The sequence below is a fragment of the Euleptes europaea genome, chromosome 17 (assembly GCF_029931775.1).
Source record: "Euleptes europaea isolate rEulEur1 chromosome 17, rEulEur1.hap1, whole genome shotgun sequence".
Classification (NCBI taxonomy): Eukaryota; Metazoa; Chordata; class Lepidosauria; order Squamata; family Sphaerodactylidae; genus Euleptes; species Euleptes europaea.
The window spans coordinates 10,087,940-10,102,800 of NC_079328.1; the positions used below are offsets into that span (position 1 = coordinate 10,087,940).

The window sequence follows — 14,861 nt, forward strand, 5'->3', positions numbered from 1 at the left end:
CTATTGCTTGGAAATACAACAAACAACTTAGGAATCAAATTCTGATCTTAAGAATAAAACAGCAGCAGTGTTCACATCTACAGACTGCCTTCACTTAGGGTTTCTCTCGAATTCCTCTGAGTGAGATTTTGTTTCCTGTTAGGAAGCCATTTTGTGCTCCGATCTTCCATGTTTTCTTTCCATAAACACAAGATTCACTCCAATACCAGGTACCTGAAATTGAGCTTCCACACCACCATTTCTGTCTTTTGAATCGCCCAATGAAAGGGAGCACTCAGTTTAAGGAAGCTGCAAGAAAGTTTGTTGACCTCTGGGGGGGGGGGGAGAAAGAATGAAACAGATTCCTTCTGTTTTCCTCAAAAAAGCACCCAACAAAACGTACCCTCTTCTTTGTCACCTAGCAATAGTCTCAGTTCATAAATTAGATAAGTCTTCCATCAAATAAGTTAAAAAAGAAGAAGAAACGGTAGCAGTTCTGTTTCACTGGCTCAGTGCCAGGTAGAAACTAGTTCACTTAGACTCCAAGTCACTGTTCACAATATCTGAGTTTGTAAATCTTCACATCAGTGCAGGAAGTTTCCAGATATTTTTGTGTTATGTGTGAAGGGGCTGGTTTAGAGAGAGGCTAAACCCAGACAGGAAGAGGGCTCGGTGAACAGCAAGGAGGGTGTCCTTTACGGCCTTCCTGGGGCAGCACACACTGCTTGGAGATGTCAACCATGTTTCATATTGCACAGATAAAGAAGGACGATGCCTCTCAGCAGTCTTGTCCACACAATCAGTGATCTCTGCACATAGGCAAGTTCACAAAAGTGAAGACATTAAATTCTGTCAAGATGGAGAAACACAAAAAGATGCCGTAGAGGAAAAGGCACACACACCCCAGCTTCTTATCCAGCTTCCACTTGTTCAAGTGAACCCCAAACACCTGCAAACAGAAAATGAGAAATGTTGGCCAAGAAGCAGGATAACACAGAGCACAAACCGGCCTAGATTAATCTGGGCAACAGCGTGAGTCTTCTTCTCTTCACAGAAAGGCCCGGTCACCATTCAGTCCAAGGCGACACCATGGAGGCTTTCAACAGAGAGTGCCTAAGAATCATTCAACATATTTTCTGCAGAGGGGTGGAATTCAGGGCAAGTCCAGACTACCTGTTATCTTGGGGTCTCATTCAATCTTTTAGGCCATTTATGCATGGCTGTTTCCTCGCAGTCACCCCGCCAACTACTTGGGGGCTTTGCTTTGGTTATGCTTGCATTTTCTGACCGTCAGAGGTCGCCTTGCTCTCCCCGCGCATTTCTGTGCATTTCCCCTGCATTTTCTGGATTTGTGTTTAGCCAGCATCCAGAAAACACAGGGAAAATGCATGGAAATGTGTGGGGAGAGCAAGGTGACCTCTGATGGTTAGAAAATACAAGCATAATCAAAGCAACGCCCCGAAGTAGTTGGTGGGGTGACCGCGAGGAAACAGCCATGCATAAATGGCCTTACTTGTGTTAGGTTAAAAGAAAGCAATTGAAACATTTAGAAGATCAAATTTCAGTTGACTGGTTAATTGTGTTGTATTTATACAGACTATAAAGTTATTGGCTCAGCACTATTTCTAGTTCTGGCTTTGTGCTTGTAGCAGATTGAACTAGTCTGGATTATGAGAGATGAACAGTGGGCACCTCGCATCATCTACCATCTTCTTGAGTTAGGGGTTCCACCCCTGCTGCAAAAAGGATGTGACGTTCCACAGCAGCACCAACTTTTACACAGAGCAGATCAAACAAAGACAACATGTGATTTACTGCAAAGAGGTAGTCCGATTATTCTGTTGTAGCAAAATTGAACAAGCACCCAATGGCACCGTAAATATGACTGTTCTAATGTGAGATTTTCTGAGTCACAGCTCACTTCCTTAGATATCTAACATTTGATTTGACCACGTGTCCCTCTCTTCAATGCTAGAAACAGAAGGATGATTAACTTACAGTGACAAAAACAGATGCCAGAAGCAAGCCCACGGAATAGATAAGTCCCCGACTGTTCAATCGAATCTGAAAAGTAAACAGTTTCCGAGTCATGCACTTGTTTCTAATTGACAGCACTTATAACCTATAGGAATCTGTAACCGGAAAAGTTTACAATGATGCAGGAAACAACACATCATGGCCTTTTCAATCAAAGAGAATATTAGGTTCTGTTTTACCCGCAGCACGCTGCCCACCCCCCCGGTTCTGTATGTAGTTAGTGCCCTGCATTTAACCTGCACAAAAACAATGAGAAAAGGGAAATTCCATCACAGAATTAGTGGGAAGGGGCCATACAGTCCATTTAGTCCAACCCCCTGCCCCATGCAGGATCAGCCTAGAGCATCCCTGACAAGTGTTTGTCCAGCCTCTACTTAAAGACCACCAGTGAGGGGGCGCTCACCACCTCCCTAGGTAGCTGATTCCACCTCCCTAGGTAGCAGATCTCTGCCAACAAAGATAGTTTATAGGGAAGAAGAAAAACAATCTGCCAGCTTCTTGTACAAGCAGGGCAACAGGTTCCCTAACAGCACTCTATGCTGCTGGCGCAAGCATTAATTACTGCAGTAATTGAGCAGCCCTGGCCCTTGAGATTGCACGCCTGGGATCCTGACTGCAAAGGGGTCCAGGTCAACATGTTTGTACCAGGCCCAGTGAAAGGATGTCTGTACCATTAAGGGTACAGTGGAGCAGGGCACATTCGATGGGACAGACCGGCTTTTTCTCACTCCGGCTACATTTGAGTATACATAGGGTAGGATCCTGCAGATCCGTTGTGCTCAAGGTGGTGCCTTCTCCTGGTGGAAGAAGCTGTCCCTTGATGGCAGGATGGCTCCTTCTGTGAGGAAATCACTGCTGTTAGCACAACAAATCCATGGGACCCAATCTACACGACTGAAAGAAAATAGCTATTTGGGGTGGCGGCGGTGGGGAGAACATTATGTTCAGTTAGAAGCAGGGGCAGCTGAAACAACCATTTAGGCTCGAGAAAAAGAAAGGTTGAAGGCGTTTTTTGTTTGTTTTCCAATTTATATCCCACTCTTCCCGGCTAGGCTGGGCTCAGAGCGGCTAACAATCATGATTAAAACAATCCATAAAATTCACTCCAGCACAATACGACAATATAACATAACAGAGCGGTTCCTCAGTGGAACAGGCTTCCTCGGAAGGTAGTAAGTGCTCCTTCCCTGGAGGTTTTTAAGCAGAGGCTAGATGGCCATCTGTCAGCAATGCTGATTCTATGCCCTTAGGCATATCAAGAGGGGGAGGGCATCTTGGCCATCTTCTGGGCATGGAAAAGGGATCACTGGGGGTGTGGGGGAAGGTAGTTGTGAATTTCCTGCATTGTGCAGGGGGTTGGACTAGATGACCCTGGTGGTCCCTTCCAACTCTATGATTCTGTTCTATGATTCTATAACCTATTAAAACCTAGCTTCACCAACTCATGCACCGTAATACGACAATAAGCTACTATGGGTCAGGGGAAGGCAACCAGGGGCCCACAGCAGTTCATAAGATGGAACAGAAAAAAAACAATTGGGGGGGGGGATGGAGGCCAGTCATGATATAGACACTGTTGCTGCCCTCAGCTATAGGCCTGTTGCAAGAAGGATTGCTCCGTTTGGTGGATAAACTCATCCTACTATTGTTTTTGATAAATAAGCTCAGAAGGATTTTGCACTGTTCCAAAGTCCTCCAAAACCCGACTGACTAGAGATGACAGCGGAATTATTCTCTTCACTGAATTCCTGCCAGAGTTCTCCAATCAGCAAGTCAATTTAAATGAAACACAAACCTTCTAACACATTTTTATAAGGACATAATCCAAAATTAGCTGGTGTGTGTGTGTGTGTGTGTTTGGCTTGTTTTGTTTAGAGTAGGAGAATATTTTTAATGGCAAGCTGCCATTTGTTCAGGGGGCTCAGAGAAGAACTGGCACGGGCACTGTTCTTCTTCCAAAGGTGATGGGATGGCTTCCAGGGTTTGGTTGCTCAGCTGGCCTGACAGATGTGCAGGCAGAAGAGAGAAAAAGCATTCGTCCATCACCAGAAAATAACTACTCGGAGAAAAGTTCATGCACCCCGTCAACAATGCTGCCTTGTTTGTTCAACAGCTGGACTGTTGAACTGTTCAGTAAATTTGTCTTTAACCTAATGAGCAATTCGAATCAGAATTTTCTGCATCAAAGCGAATTTCCTGAGTGGCCAGCTCAGGAAATAATGCTCCACAGTGCACCAGCAGCAGTTTTACCCATTTCTCCGTTAAGTTTAAAAAAAAAGCAAACTTTGAGGGCAGCCACAAAGTGGAAAACAAAATAATACTCTTTTTGTTTCACGTCACACAAAAGAATTTAGCCAGCAACCGCATTTGTCCTCGACTGGTGGGTCACGACCCGCGTATGGCAAGTTGTGCTATCAGCCTCTATATTTTTGTTAGGGTTTTTAAAAAGAGGCAGACACACCAACAGAGGATTAAGAAGACTCTCCTTCCTGGCTGGTTTAGGGCCAAACGAAATGTTACATCTGACATGAGTGGGGAGACGGGTCCTTGTCTTGCCTCCCTGTCTCACAGAAGGACAGGGTATCTTACCCCTACAGTGCTCTGTTGTTCTGTTTGGCTCAGGAGCATAGGGACGGGGAGGGGTGGGGCAGAGGGGCCTCCCAGCCTCCCACTCGAGCAGTTTTCACCAGCTGAAATGGCTCCAGGGTGCCTCTTCTGGCTCCAAGTGTCCTAGGAAAATCACGTGCAGCCAGAGAATGGGGCAAATTGCCCTCCCCCGCCAGCCATTTCCACGGGCAAAAATTGCTCGGCTGGAAACCCTCCTCACATTGTTGGAGCCAAAGGGAGCAAAGGAGCACTGTTAAGGCAAGACACCCTGTTCCTCTGTGGGTCAGCGAGTTGGGACAGGCATCAGTGTCTCGGCTCATGTCAGATGCAACATGTTGTTTGGCCCTTAGACGCAGTTGCAAAGGAGAGCAAGTGAAGAAACTACAAGGCAACGAGGTAATATTCTTGTTCTTTCGTACCACAGCTTGATGTCAGATGCAAAAGTTCTAAGTAAACTGCAGGTCAGTCTAGTTCTATGAAGTTATTTTGTTTATTTCTTTGAATTATTATAATGAAGTCATAAGTACCCCTTGGCCATTTTTAGCAAGAGAGGCTGTATGTGTTAAAACAGTTTAAATAAATGAGACAAAATCAAATAATTTTAAAAAGGGGCAAATTTCCCTGGGGAGAAAATTTGCTTGGACAGTTGGCAACAACAGATTTGTAGGTCTGGAATGCACTTTGTCAGGAAGCTGAAGAGCCTGGAATAGACATCATGGCTGGATTTCCTGGAACAAAGACTACATTTCATTGGGCAAAAGTTTTTGTTGGCAAACTCCGTGCAGTGTTCATCCAGCTGACCAACAGAGAGACAATTCTCCTTGGTTCAGGTGTCGGTCGTGACACGTTGCAGAAAAATGAAAGAGACCGGCCCAAACTACAGTTGAAAAATTGACGAGGAACCAAAGAAACAGACACATAGGAAAAACGGACACAACCGAACAACCGTGGTCACTCCCCCTGCTGGTCATAACAGCCTTCACTGCCCAGATTACAGGCCGGTGATTCACTGTTCCCCCATTCTGTATGCTTCTGACAGACATGGAATCAAAGGATCTCAAACAGCAACTGTGGTAAAGACCTTTCTTTGTCAGCTCCCCCTTACAGCTCCTTCCTGCCCCTCTTACACTGAGTCAGACCACTGGTCCATGTAATTCAGTATTATCTACTCTGACTGGTAGCAGCCCTCTAGGACACCTGATTGAACAACCTTCACCCTTGTTTGTGGGCATTTGCTGCTTCTGCATATTCTGTGTCGCATTTAACACAGGAAACCGGTATGCAAACTGCATGCATGTTTTCACTGTCATCCAGCCCTCCAGCCAAGACCTTCCGGTGTCATCCCAATTCTGGCCCAGGGTTGTGAGGCAAGACGGGGGTTGCGGGAAGGAAAAATGGTGAGGCAAGACAGAGCAGAGCATGTCAACTCTGGCTTCTGGGCAGGCAAAGGCAGGGGGAACTAAGGAACAGAACAAGGAGCTGGGTATGTTTAGCCTGAAGAGGAGAAGACTGAGAGGGGATATGATAACCATGTCCAAGTACTTGAAGGGCTGTCACATAGAGGAGGGTGCTGAATTGTTTTCTGTTTCCCCAGAAGGTTGGACCAGAACCAACAGGTTGAAATTAAATCAAAAGAGTTTCCGTCTAGACATTAGGAAGAATTTTCTAACAGTTAGAGCGGTTCCTCAGTGGAACAGGCTTCCTCAAGAAGTGGTAAGCTCGCCTTCCCTGGAGGTTTTTAAGAAGAGGTTAGATGGCCATCTGTCAGCAATGCTGATTCTATGACATTAAGCAGATCATGAGAGGGAGAGCATCTTGGGCATCTTCTAGGCGTGTAGTAGGGGTCACTGGGGGTGTGGGGGGAAGTAGTTGTCAATGTCCTGCATTGTGCAGAGGGTTGGACTTGATGACCCTGGTGGTCCCTTCCAACTCTATGATTCTATGATTGTAAGTTCAATACTGAAGGCTGATCTCTAGCTCAGCTGGTCTTCTGGATGCTAAGGTCAGCCTACTGGTGCAAGATAGCTTTCTCAGCTGGTGGGTCTGATCTCCCTGTGGGGCCCCCAATGAAACCTCACTTGCTGCCTCTCATTAGACCCACTGCAGACCCGAGTCCTGAGTCAGAGGTGCAGAAATACTGAAGGAAAAGAAAGCCAGGACGAGATGGTCTCACAGACTGAAGCCGCCGCCGCTGCTTTTCTCAGACTTCTGATAAGGAGTGAAGCAAGTGTTGGTGTTTCAGAGAGGGGGAATTAAAATTGGAGGCACATTCCACTCCTCACAGCTGAGAAAGTTTCCATGCTTGGTATCCCTGTGTGAATCATAGTTCTGATTGGAAAAAAAAGGCAAGGACAGAGGTCTGAGTCACACAAAGACTCAGCAGGCAGTTTCCTCAAAGGCTGGGCGATCCCACTGTGCCCAGGCATCAGGAGCCCTTGAATGATCCAATCGTGCCCAATGCAGAAACATATCAGACTATATCTTTAATTAATGTAGGGGAGCAGGGGCTATTATCAGCAAGGGCCTATTAGAGAGTGAGGAGGTTGGGGCCACTAAAGGAAATAAGGGCCACCTGTAAGAGTCAGAAGGCAAGAGAAGTCAAAGAGAAAGGATTCCCAGAGTGAGAGGAAACAAGGGGGGGTGAGGAAGAAGAGGAGGAGGATTACCGGCCTCCTTCTGAGACCTGGGGCAGCCAGTTTGGAAGGCCCTGTGGGGAGTGGAGGGGTGCAGGGGAAGTGTCCCCCACCTCCAGTGGGCGCATAGTGCATTACTGCTAACAACTCCTTCCTGTAATTTTACCTTATTGCGCCCACATAGCTTCATGTAATTACAAATGGGCACACAATGCTTTTAAGTACCAAACTTGAGCCCATGTTGTGCTTTTAATGGTATTATCCATTTCTCAGCATTACATATTCAGAGGCATCGTAATCAGCTGTGCCCTCTCTGCTGGGCATGGTGGAAAGTTTTTGCTATGCCCACGTCATTATCAACTCATTCCATTACACACAAAATCAGTTAACGTTCAGGCAATTTCCAATTTGTACAACTCATTCCATGCCTAAATGGTTGCCATGCAGTAGGATTGTCTTCCTGAATGGAGCTGGGTAGCCTTTTATGGGCAGCTTTGTGAGAAAAGAGATTTCCCCCTCCCCCCCATCAGACCACTGCACACAGGAATTTCCACTCAAAACTGACCTTACAGGCCAATACTGACCCTTACCAAGCCAGGAAAAAATGTGTTCTGCAGTACCGACTGTTTGACCATCTCAGTGTCACAAGCTAGGGAGTTTCAGCGCTCCCAATGAACTAGTGCTGTGTGTGGGTAGAATGCTGGGTTTCCAGCCTGGGCAACGGGACTTCCATGTCTGGAGTTCTCAACCACTTTTAAACTCAACTTTCAGGCATGCAGGGGGCTGTTCTGAATCAGGACCATAATGCTTGGGGGAAGAGCTAAGCCTTCCATGTCTACTATCATCCTGGCGTGAAATGATCCTGGGGAGCTGCTATCTGTCCTGTTCAGTTTTCATGAACTGCCAATTAAATGCCTTAAACAAATGGAGAATAATATGGTAGGGCAACATCTGTAGATAGCTGTTTCCAGTTGGACCCAGAGAAAAGCAAAATACAAGTAACCTAAGCTGCTGTGGTGGAAAGTACCGTCAAGTTGCAGCCAACTTATGGCGACCCCGTAGGGTTTTCAAGGTAAGAGATGCTCAGAGGTGGTTTGCCATTGCCTGCCTCTGGGTAGTGACTCTGGACTTCTCCTTGGTGGTTTCCCATCTAAATACCAACCAGGGACGACCCTGCTTAGCTTCCGAGATCTGACGAGATCCAGCTAGCCTGGGCCATCCAGGCCAGTGTAAGCTGTTATAGGTAGACAAAGGCTTTCTTCCAATTATTGTCCCTGCCTGGCTTAATTCTCAGGCTTTTTCAGTTGCTGCCTCTGTGCTGTGGAACTGTCTCATGGATTTGGCCCAGAAGGGTGTGACACTGGCCATTGATGCATGGGAGGTTTTGCCTTAGATTTCCATCTGAATTCTCAAAACTCAAAAATAAGCCCTCATGGAGAGTTTTGAGAAACTGGATAGGGCATCTAGAGAGTGGCAAATCCAAGGCAAAACTTCCCATGCATAAACGGCCACTGATTATGCCTGTTCAGTTCCATCCAGTTTTCTCTTTAAAGGGACAGATCCTGAATTACGATGTGGAATTGACTTTTTTCACTGATCAGTAATACATGTGCCTGTAGTTTTTGAAATGTATGATTCCTGAGACTGTAGTTCTTTGTATATATTTAACATATATCTGTTGGCTTCTTGGCCATGTTATAAACATTTTAATAAACTATAATTAAATTATTCCAGTTATTCAGAATTCATTGGTCTAATTAACAGATCTGTCTAGTTCAGAAGATTACATACTATTCCCACTTTTATGGAAACTGGTCCCAATAACTGACTTAATTTTACTTATTATAGATTTCTTATTTACTTACTTCTTGGCCTGTATCCTTCTCAGAAATGTCTGAAGCCTTCCTCCAGCCTAAGGCGCCTTCCACCAACTTAAGTGGCTCTTCTGCCACATGAAAAAGACTCCTTAGGCTTGAGGAAGGCTTCAAATGTTGCTGAGCACAAGATACCGGACACTGCCTTGAAAATGGAATGGATACCCTTCCAAGTAACCCGTAATTTCCCAGAAATCTTCATAAGTACATCACTCAAAAGCAACTGACGGAAAACAGTCAACAATAAACATGAAAAGGGATATGGAGAGACAAAAGTTCCAGTAAACTCAGAACTTACATAGGAGCCATAGTCTACTGCTAGGGTCTGCAGAGCCCACGGAAGGCCAAGGCCAATCAGGATGTCAAAAACATTGCTTCCGATGGAGTTCGACACAGCCATGTCACCCATGCCTGTGGAAACAAGAAATCAGGAACAGCCAGAATTATTTCCAAAGGGAGTATGCAATCCTAAACCAGACTGTTAGACATTAGGAAGAATTTTCTAACAGTTTGAGCGGTTCCTCAGTGGAACAGGCTTCCTCGGGAGGTGGTGAGATCTCCTCCCCTGGAGGTTTTTAAGCAGAGGTTAGATGGCCATCTGCCAGCAACGCTGATTCTAAGACCTTAGGCAGATGATGAGAGGGAGGACATCTTGGCCATCTTCTGGGCATGGAGTAGGGGTCACTAGGTGTGTGTGTGTGGGAGGTAGTTGTGAATTTCCTGCATTGTGCAGGGAGTTGGACTAGATGACCCTGGTGGTTCCTTCCAACTCTATGATTCTCTGTTCTTGTCAGAGTTACTACTGACATTTACTTTGTAAATCTATGGGCTCTCTTTCTTAACTCTCCCTACCCTGCCTTCCTACTTTGACAGCAGATGACGACCATTATTAATATATTAATCGCAATATTCACATAATATTCCTGATTCCCATAATATGGCTCCCCTGTACACATAAATATTATGGACAAAACATTACATACCAGTCCAATTTGCTTACAGACCTCAACAGTTTAGATTTCGACAGTTTCATTTTGGTAGAAATATACTTGGCTGAGGCTAAGGATTTTGAAAATCTCAACAAAGAAATGTACAGATTCCAAGAAACACTGAATCACAGGCCCAGCCAGAGGGGACCAAAGCTCAACAAATCCAATCTAGGCCTCAAAACGCAATAAAAAAGAGAAAAAATAATAGAACAGGTCTCTAAGCTACCTGAGGAACAAACAAACTGAACAACAGTTACTCTGTAAACATGAACTGCTTATCTTATTATCTACACATACTCTACACTGCACTATGTGCATCCTTTGCATACGTCAGGAGCAAATATCTTATTTATTCATATAACCTTCTGCCCATGGTCAAGAGAGTAGGCCAGAGGGAGAGAAGAAATAAGCCCAGAGCTCTCTCTCAATCTCAAACCAAACAGACTCTCAGGTCAAGTAACACCAGATGGGAATGTTTGTTCTGACGTGACCTAACCTACCTTGTCTTGCAGAATCTCAGGTCAAGCAACATCTGAACCAAATGGGAATATTTGTTCTCACATGTGACCCAACCTACCTTGTCTTGCTACAATAAGGCTTGCCATACAGTCTGGTACGCTGGTTCCAGCTGCCAGAAAGGTGATTCCCATGATCACGTCTGGAATACCCAAAGTGTAGCCAATGATGGTGACCTAAGGAAATGAAATGCACCATCAGGATGTTTAAGCTCATTCAGGATGTAGACTAAGTATCTAATTAAAGGAGCTGGTACGGGTTTTCTGCTGGGGGAGGGCAAGCTCTGTTTAGCCTAGGATTGCCAACTCCAGTTTCCTGGAGATTTGGGGCCAGAGTTTGGGGAAGGGAAGGAGCTTAGCAGAAGCTGCCATTTCCTCCAGGGGAACTGGTCTCTGTAGTCTGGAGATCAGTTGTAATTACGGGAGAACTCCAGGTTCCACCAGGAGGCTAGTAGCCGTAACATACCCCAGCCCTTCACTCATCTAATTGTATACCAACTTACCTACAAATCCAGCACTGACCCTCTTTACTTCCCCCCTCACCCCAATGCCTCAGGCAATTAATTTCATATACCTTGTATATAGGGTTGCCAGGTCCCTCTTTGCCACCAGTGGAAGATTTTTGGGGCAGAGCCTGAGGAGGGTGGGGTTTGGGGAGGGGAGGGACTTCAATGCCATAGAGTCCAATTGTCAAAGCAGCCATTTTCTCCAGGTGAACTGATTTCAGTCGGCTGGAGATCAGTTGTCATAGTGGGAGATCTCCAGCTAGTACCTGGAGGATGGCAACCCTACTTGTATATAGGGTTGCCAACCTCCAGGTGGGACCTGGGGATCTCCCAGAATTGCAATTTGTCTCCAGAGAAGAGATCTGTTTCCCTGGAGAAAATGGCTGCTCTGGAGGGTGGGGTCTATGGCATTACCGAGGCCCCACTGAGGTCCCTCCCCTCCCCAAACTCTTCAGGCTCCAGCCCTAAACCACCAGGAACTTCTCAACTTGGAGCTGGAAACCTTGCATATTTGTCCAGTTCCTTCAGTTGCCTAAATAAAAGCTAACCTTAAAAAATCCCTTGACACCCTGCTCTGGGAGTCAATTGCCCTCATGACTTTCACAGGAGCGTTAGTCAGCGTTTGGCCAGCTGGGTTCTACTGGAAACAGGAGGAACTGGCTACTCTTGAGCTGGTTTCTCATCCTAAGGGATGGACGTGGATCCACAACAGGCTTTCCACTCAAGCTATGGATGTTTAAGCAAGGGCCTGGTTATTTAAAATGATTTTTACAGTCTGTTTCTGGCCCGAGAACTATTGCATAAGGTTCACTTTTAAGCCGCTAAATGTTTTATGCTGTTCTTACGCTTTGGTTGGGGTTTCGGAATATGAGGCTTTAATAGTTCTCTTAATTTCCATGCTGTTTTATGTTTTATCATAAAAAGCTGCCTCAAGCAGGTTCTCTGAAGTCAGTACAGATTTTGACAGTTGGGGGTGAGAGAGGCGAAAAGGATTAGCAGGACAGGAGAGGGGGTTAAGGGCAAAAGTCCTGCAACTGGGAGAGTTCGCGAATTAAAGCTGGGTGCTGAGGATTAATTGTACTGTTTAACTAGAGTGCGATGTAGTAAAAAAAAAACTGCCCCAAAAGCCCCCCCCCTCTTTCCTTTGGCATGTACTGTTTAAAAACTGCCATCCAACTTGTCTACATTCTGCATTCATATTTACTTCAATTAGTGTTTCTTTTTAAAAATAAACTTTGTTCTGGCTCAAGAGTAAAAAGTAAACCAGCTTATTCCCAATTTACCTCCTGCCTCAGCCCAAGTGTTATCTCCTCGAACCTTTACTCCTGCCGATATTCTCCAGGGCGCCGAGGAAGGCAGCAAAGAGACAGAAAATCCTCTGGGGTAGCGTTGAGCCCCAGGAAGACACCACAGGGAATAACTCAGCCCGCAGGAAGTCTGAGCGAGGCCTCGCCAGTACCCTGCCTTTGAGATCTTTTCTTCTTTAACTGTTCTGCCAGCCACAAAATGATTGCCACAGCTTAACTTCACTAACAAAGTGTAGATCCTTGTGCTGTGGCAGCAGCTGCTGCCAAAGCAACATTTTAAAATAATCTGCATAGCATATCAAATCTCAATTAGTCAATCAGAAACCTTGCTGGGCAAAAGACTTACCTGGCCCCACCCACTTCCTAAAAACACTTGGCAGGTGCCAGAAAAAGTGTTGGCGGGCACCATGCTGCCCATGCGGGGAACCCCTGATTTAGAAGAATTTATGGAAAAACAGGATACCCACGAAGCTCCAAAGTTCTCTGACATTCACCAGGTCCAATACGTACCATCCATACCATCACATAGGAAAAGGCTGCAATCCAAAGGGTAGAAGCAGCAAAGGTGACCAAGAACCATTTCTCCCAGCAGGGCTTGTTACAGTTGGGTACCGTGAAGTACAGAAGCAAAGACAGGGGCCAGGTGAACAGCCACTTGGCAGCTTCCATCTTCCCTGCTACAAAAGCAACATCGAAAGAAAATAAGCTGGCATTGCTTACACCTTGCAGAAGTGCAGAAGTAAAACACGACGGTAACAAAAGTAAACAAACAAACACAATAAGAGGAACTCACAAATGCCAAACAGCACAAAAATACTGTGTTGTGTTATTCCAGCCCTTTTCGGGCCAGTGACCCTCAGCTCTAAACTGAACCATGAGACAGTAAAAAGGGACTGACTCTAATCTGGAGAACCGGGTTCGATTCCCCACTCCTCCACATGAAGCCTGCTGGGTGAACTTGGACTAGTCACAGTTCTTTCAGAACTCTCTCAGCCCCGCCTACCTTGCTGGACGTTTGTTGTGGGGAGGGGAAGGGAAGGAGATTGCAAATCAAATGGCTTTGAGACTCTTTAAAGGTAGAAAAAAGCAGGGTATAAAAACCAACTCTTCTTTTAATGCAGCTATGATGTCACATCATGGGAAAAACAGAATAAAAGGCAGGCAAATTATTCTCATGTATTGACTGAAATAGAGTCCGCTCATTGTTCTGTGTGATGGTTCACCAAACTATGAGTCACTAAGCCCTAACGCACTTACATTCCTTCCATCCCCTAGGCACTTGAAGAATCATGATTTAAATCATAAGAGCCAGTCTGGTGTAGAGGTTAGAGTATCAGACTTGAACCCAGGTTCACTCTGCCATGGAAGCTTGCTGGGTCGCCTTGGGCCAGTCATACACTTTCAGACTAACCCACCTCACAGGGTTGTTGGGAAGATAAAACAGAGGAGAAGAGCATGACGTAAACCACTCTGGGTCCCCAGTGGGCAAAAGAGTAAGGTATAAATTAAGTAAGTAAGAAAGAAATAATTTAAATGAACAATTTACATTTTCTTTTCATTTATTATTCAGGTGCCTCCTAACAAAAGTGAAGACTAATTTGTTGCTCTGCTGATAAACAACAGAATTTAGAAGTGCACAGAACCTTTCTACAACTTCAGAAGGTGACACTGTGTATTTCTAAAACACTGAACTTAACATTTCCGAGCCCCAGTGTGCCATTAGATCTGACCCAGCAGCCTGTGGTTAAGCTTTCCTTTGAACCATGGCTGAAAACCAGCTTCCAACCAGAGTTTGCAAACCTGGTTTGGAGGGGGAAGTTTCAAGAATATTTGAAAGAGCATGATTTAAACAATGTGCATCGTACATGGTGGATCAAAGGGTGTGTAAGGGCCACTGTCTTCTTCCTCTTCCTCCTCCTCTTCATCGTTCTCATTGTTTTCATTGTCTTCGTTCTCGTTCTCTGTTTCGTTCCCGGCTTCAGCAGCATCCTTGTCTCTTCTGGTTCCGCTTGCACCTCTGTCGGCGGAATTGCTGGGCCCAGATCCGTTCTCCACGGTACGCTTGATATTGACCGGAACCTTGATGGCCACCTCCGACTCTCCATTGGTGTATACTCTGCTGTTTATCAGTCTTTGCCTCTGGAGAGGGGCGGGGGAGCAAAGCAAAGGGATGCTGTTTTTTAAATCATCATCATCACCATCATAGAAACAAAAAAGGATTTGTAAAACCAAATGTCCTAATTAATTGCCACTCCACTGCAATGGCCATAAGGTGAAGCCCTTGCTTAGCACACCAATCACTGTGCTCAGGACACTCCTGTGATCCCCCCCCCCCTCTGCCCCACATCCATCCGCCATGATCAGGATTCTTTCCACCTCATATGAGATGAATGGATAAAAGAGGCTATGAGACA

At 45.6% G+C, this 14,861-nt stretch overlaps 1 protein-coding gene across 1 annotated transcript in view; it reads right to left on the reverse strand.

Annotated features, from left to right (window-relative positions):
• Window positions 1-325: 325 nt before the first annotated feature.
• SLC24A3 (solute carrier family 24 member 3) overlaps window positions 326-14,861 on the reverse strand; it is a 154,847-nt gene continuing 140,311 nt past the window's right edge. The window contains exons 11-16 of the mRNA XM_056862244.1: window positions 14,313-14,586; window positions 12,958-13,124; window positions 10,697-10,811; window positions 9,429-9,541; window positions 1,978-2,043; window positions 326-928 (exon numbers count right to left, since the gene is read on the reverse strand). Coding sequence (XP_056718222.1) covers window positions 779-928; window positions 1,978-2,043; window positions 9,429-9,541; window positions 10,697-10,811; window positions 12,958-13,124; window positions 14,313-14,586 — 885 coding nt within the window. The 3' untranslated portion in view covers window positions 326-778. The remainder of the gene's footprint in view (window positions 929-1,977; window positions 2,044-9,428; window positions 9,542-10,696; window positions 10,812-12,957; window positions 13,125-14,312; window positions 14,587-14,861) is intronic.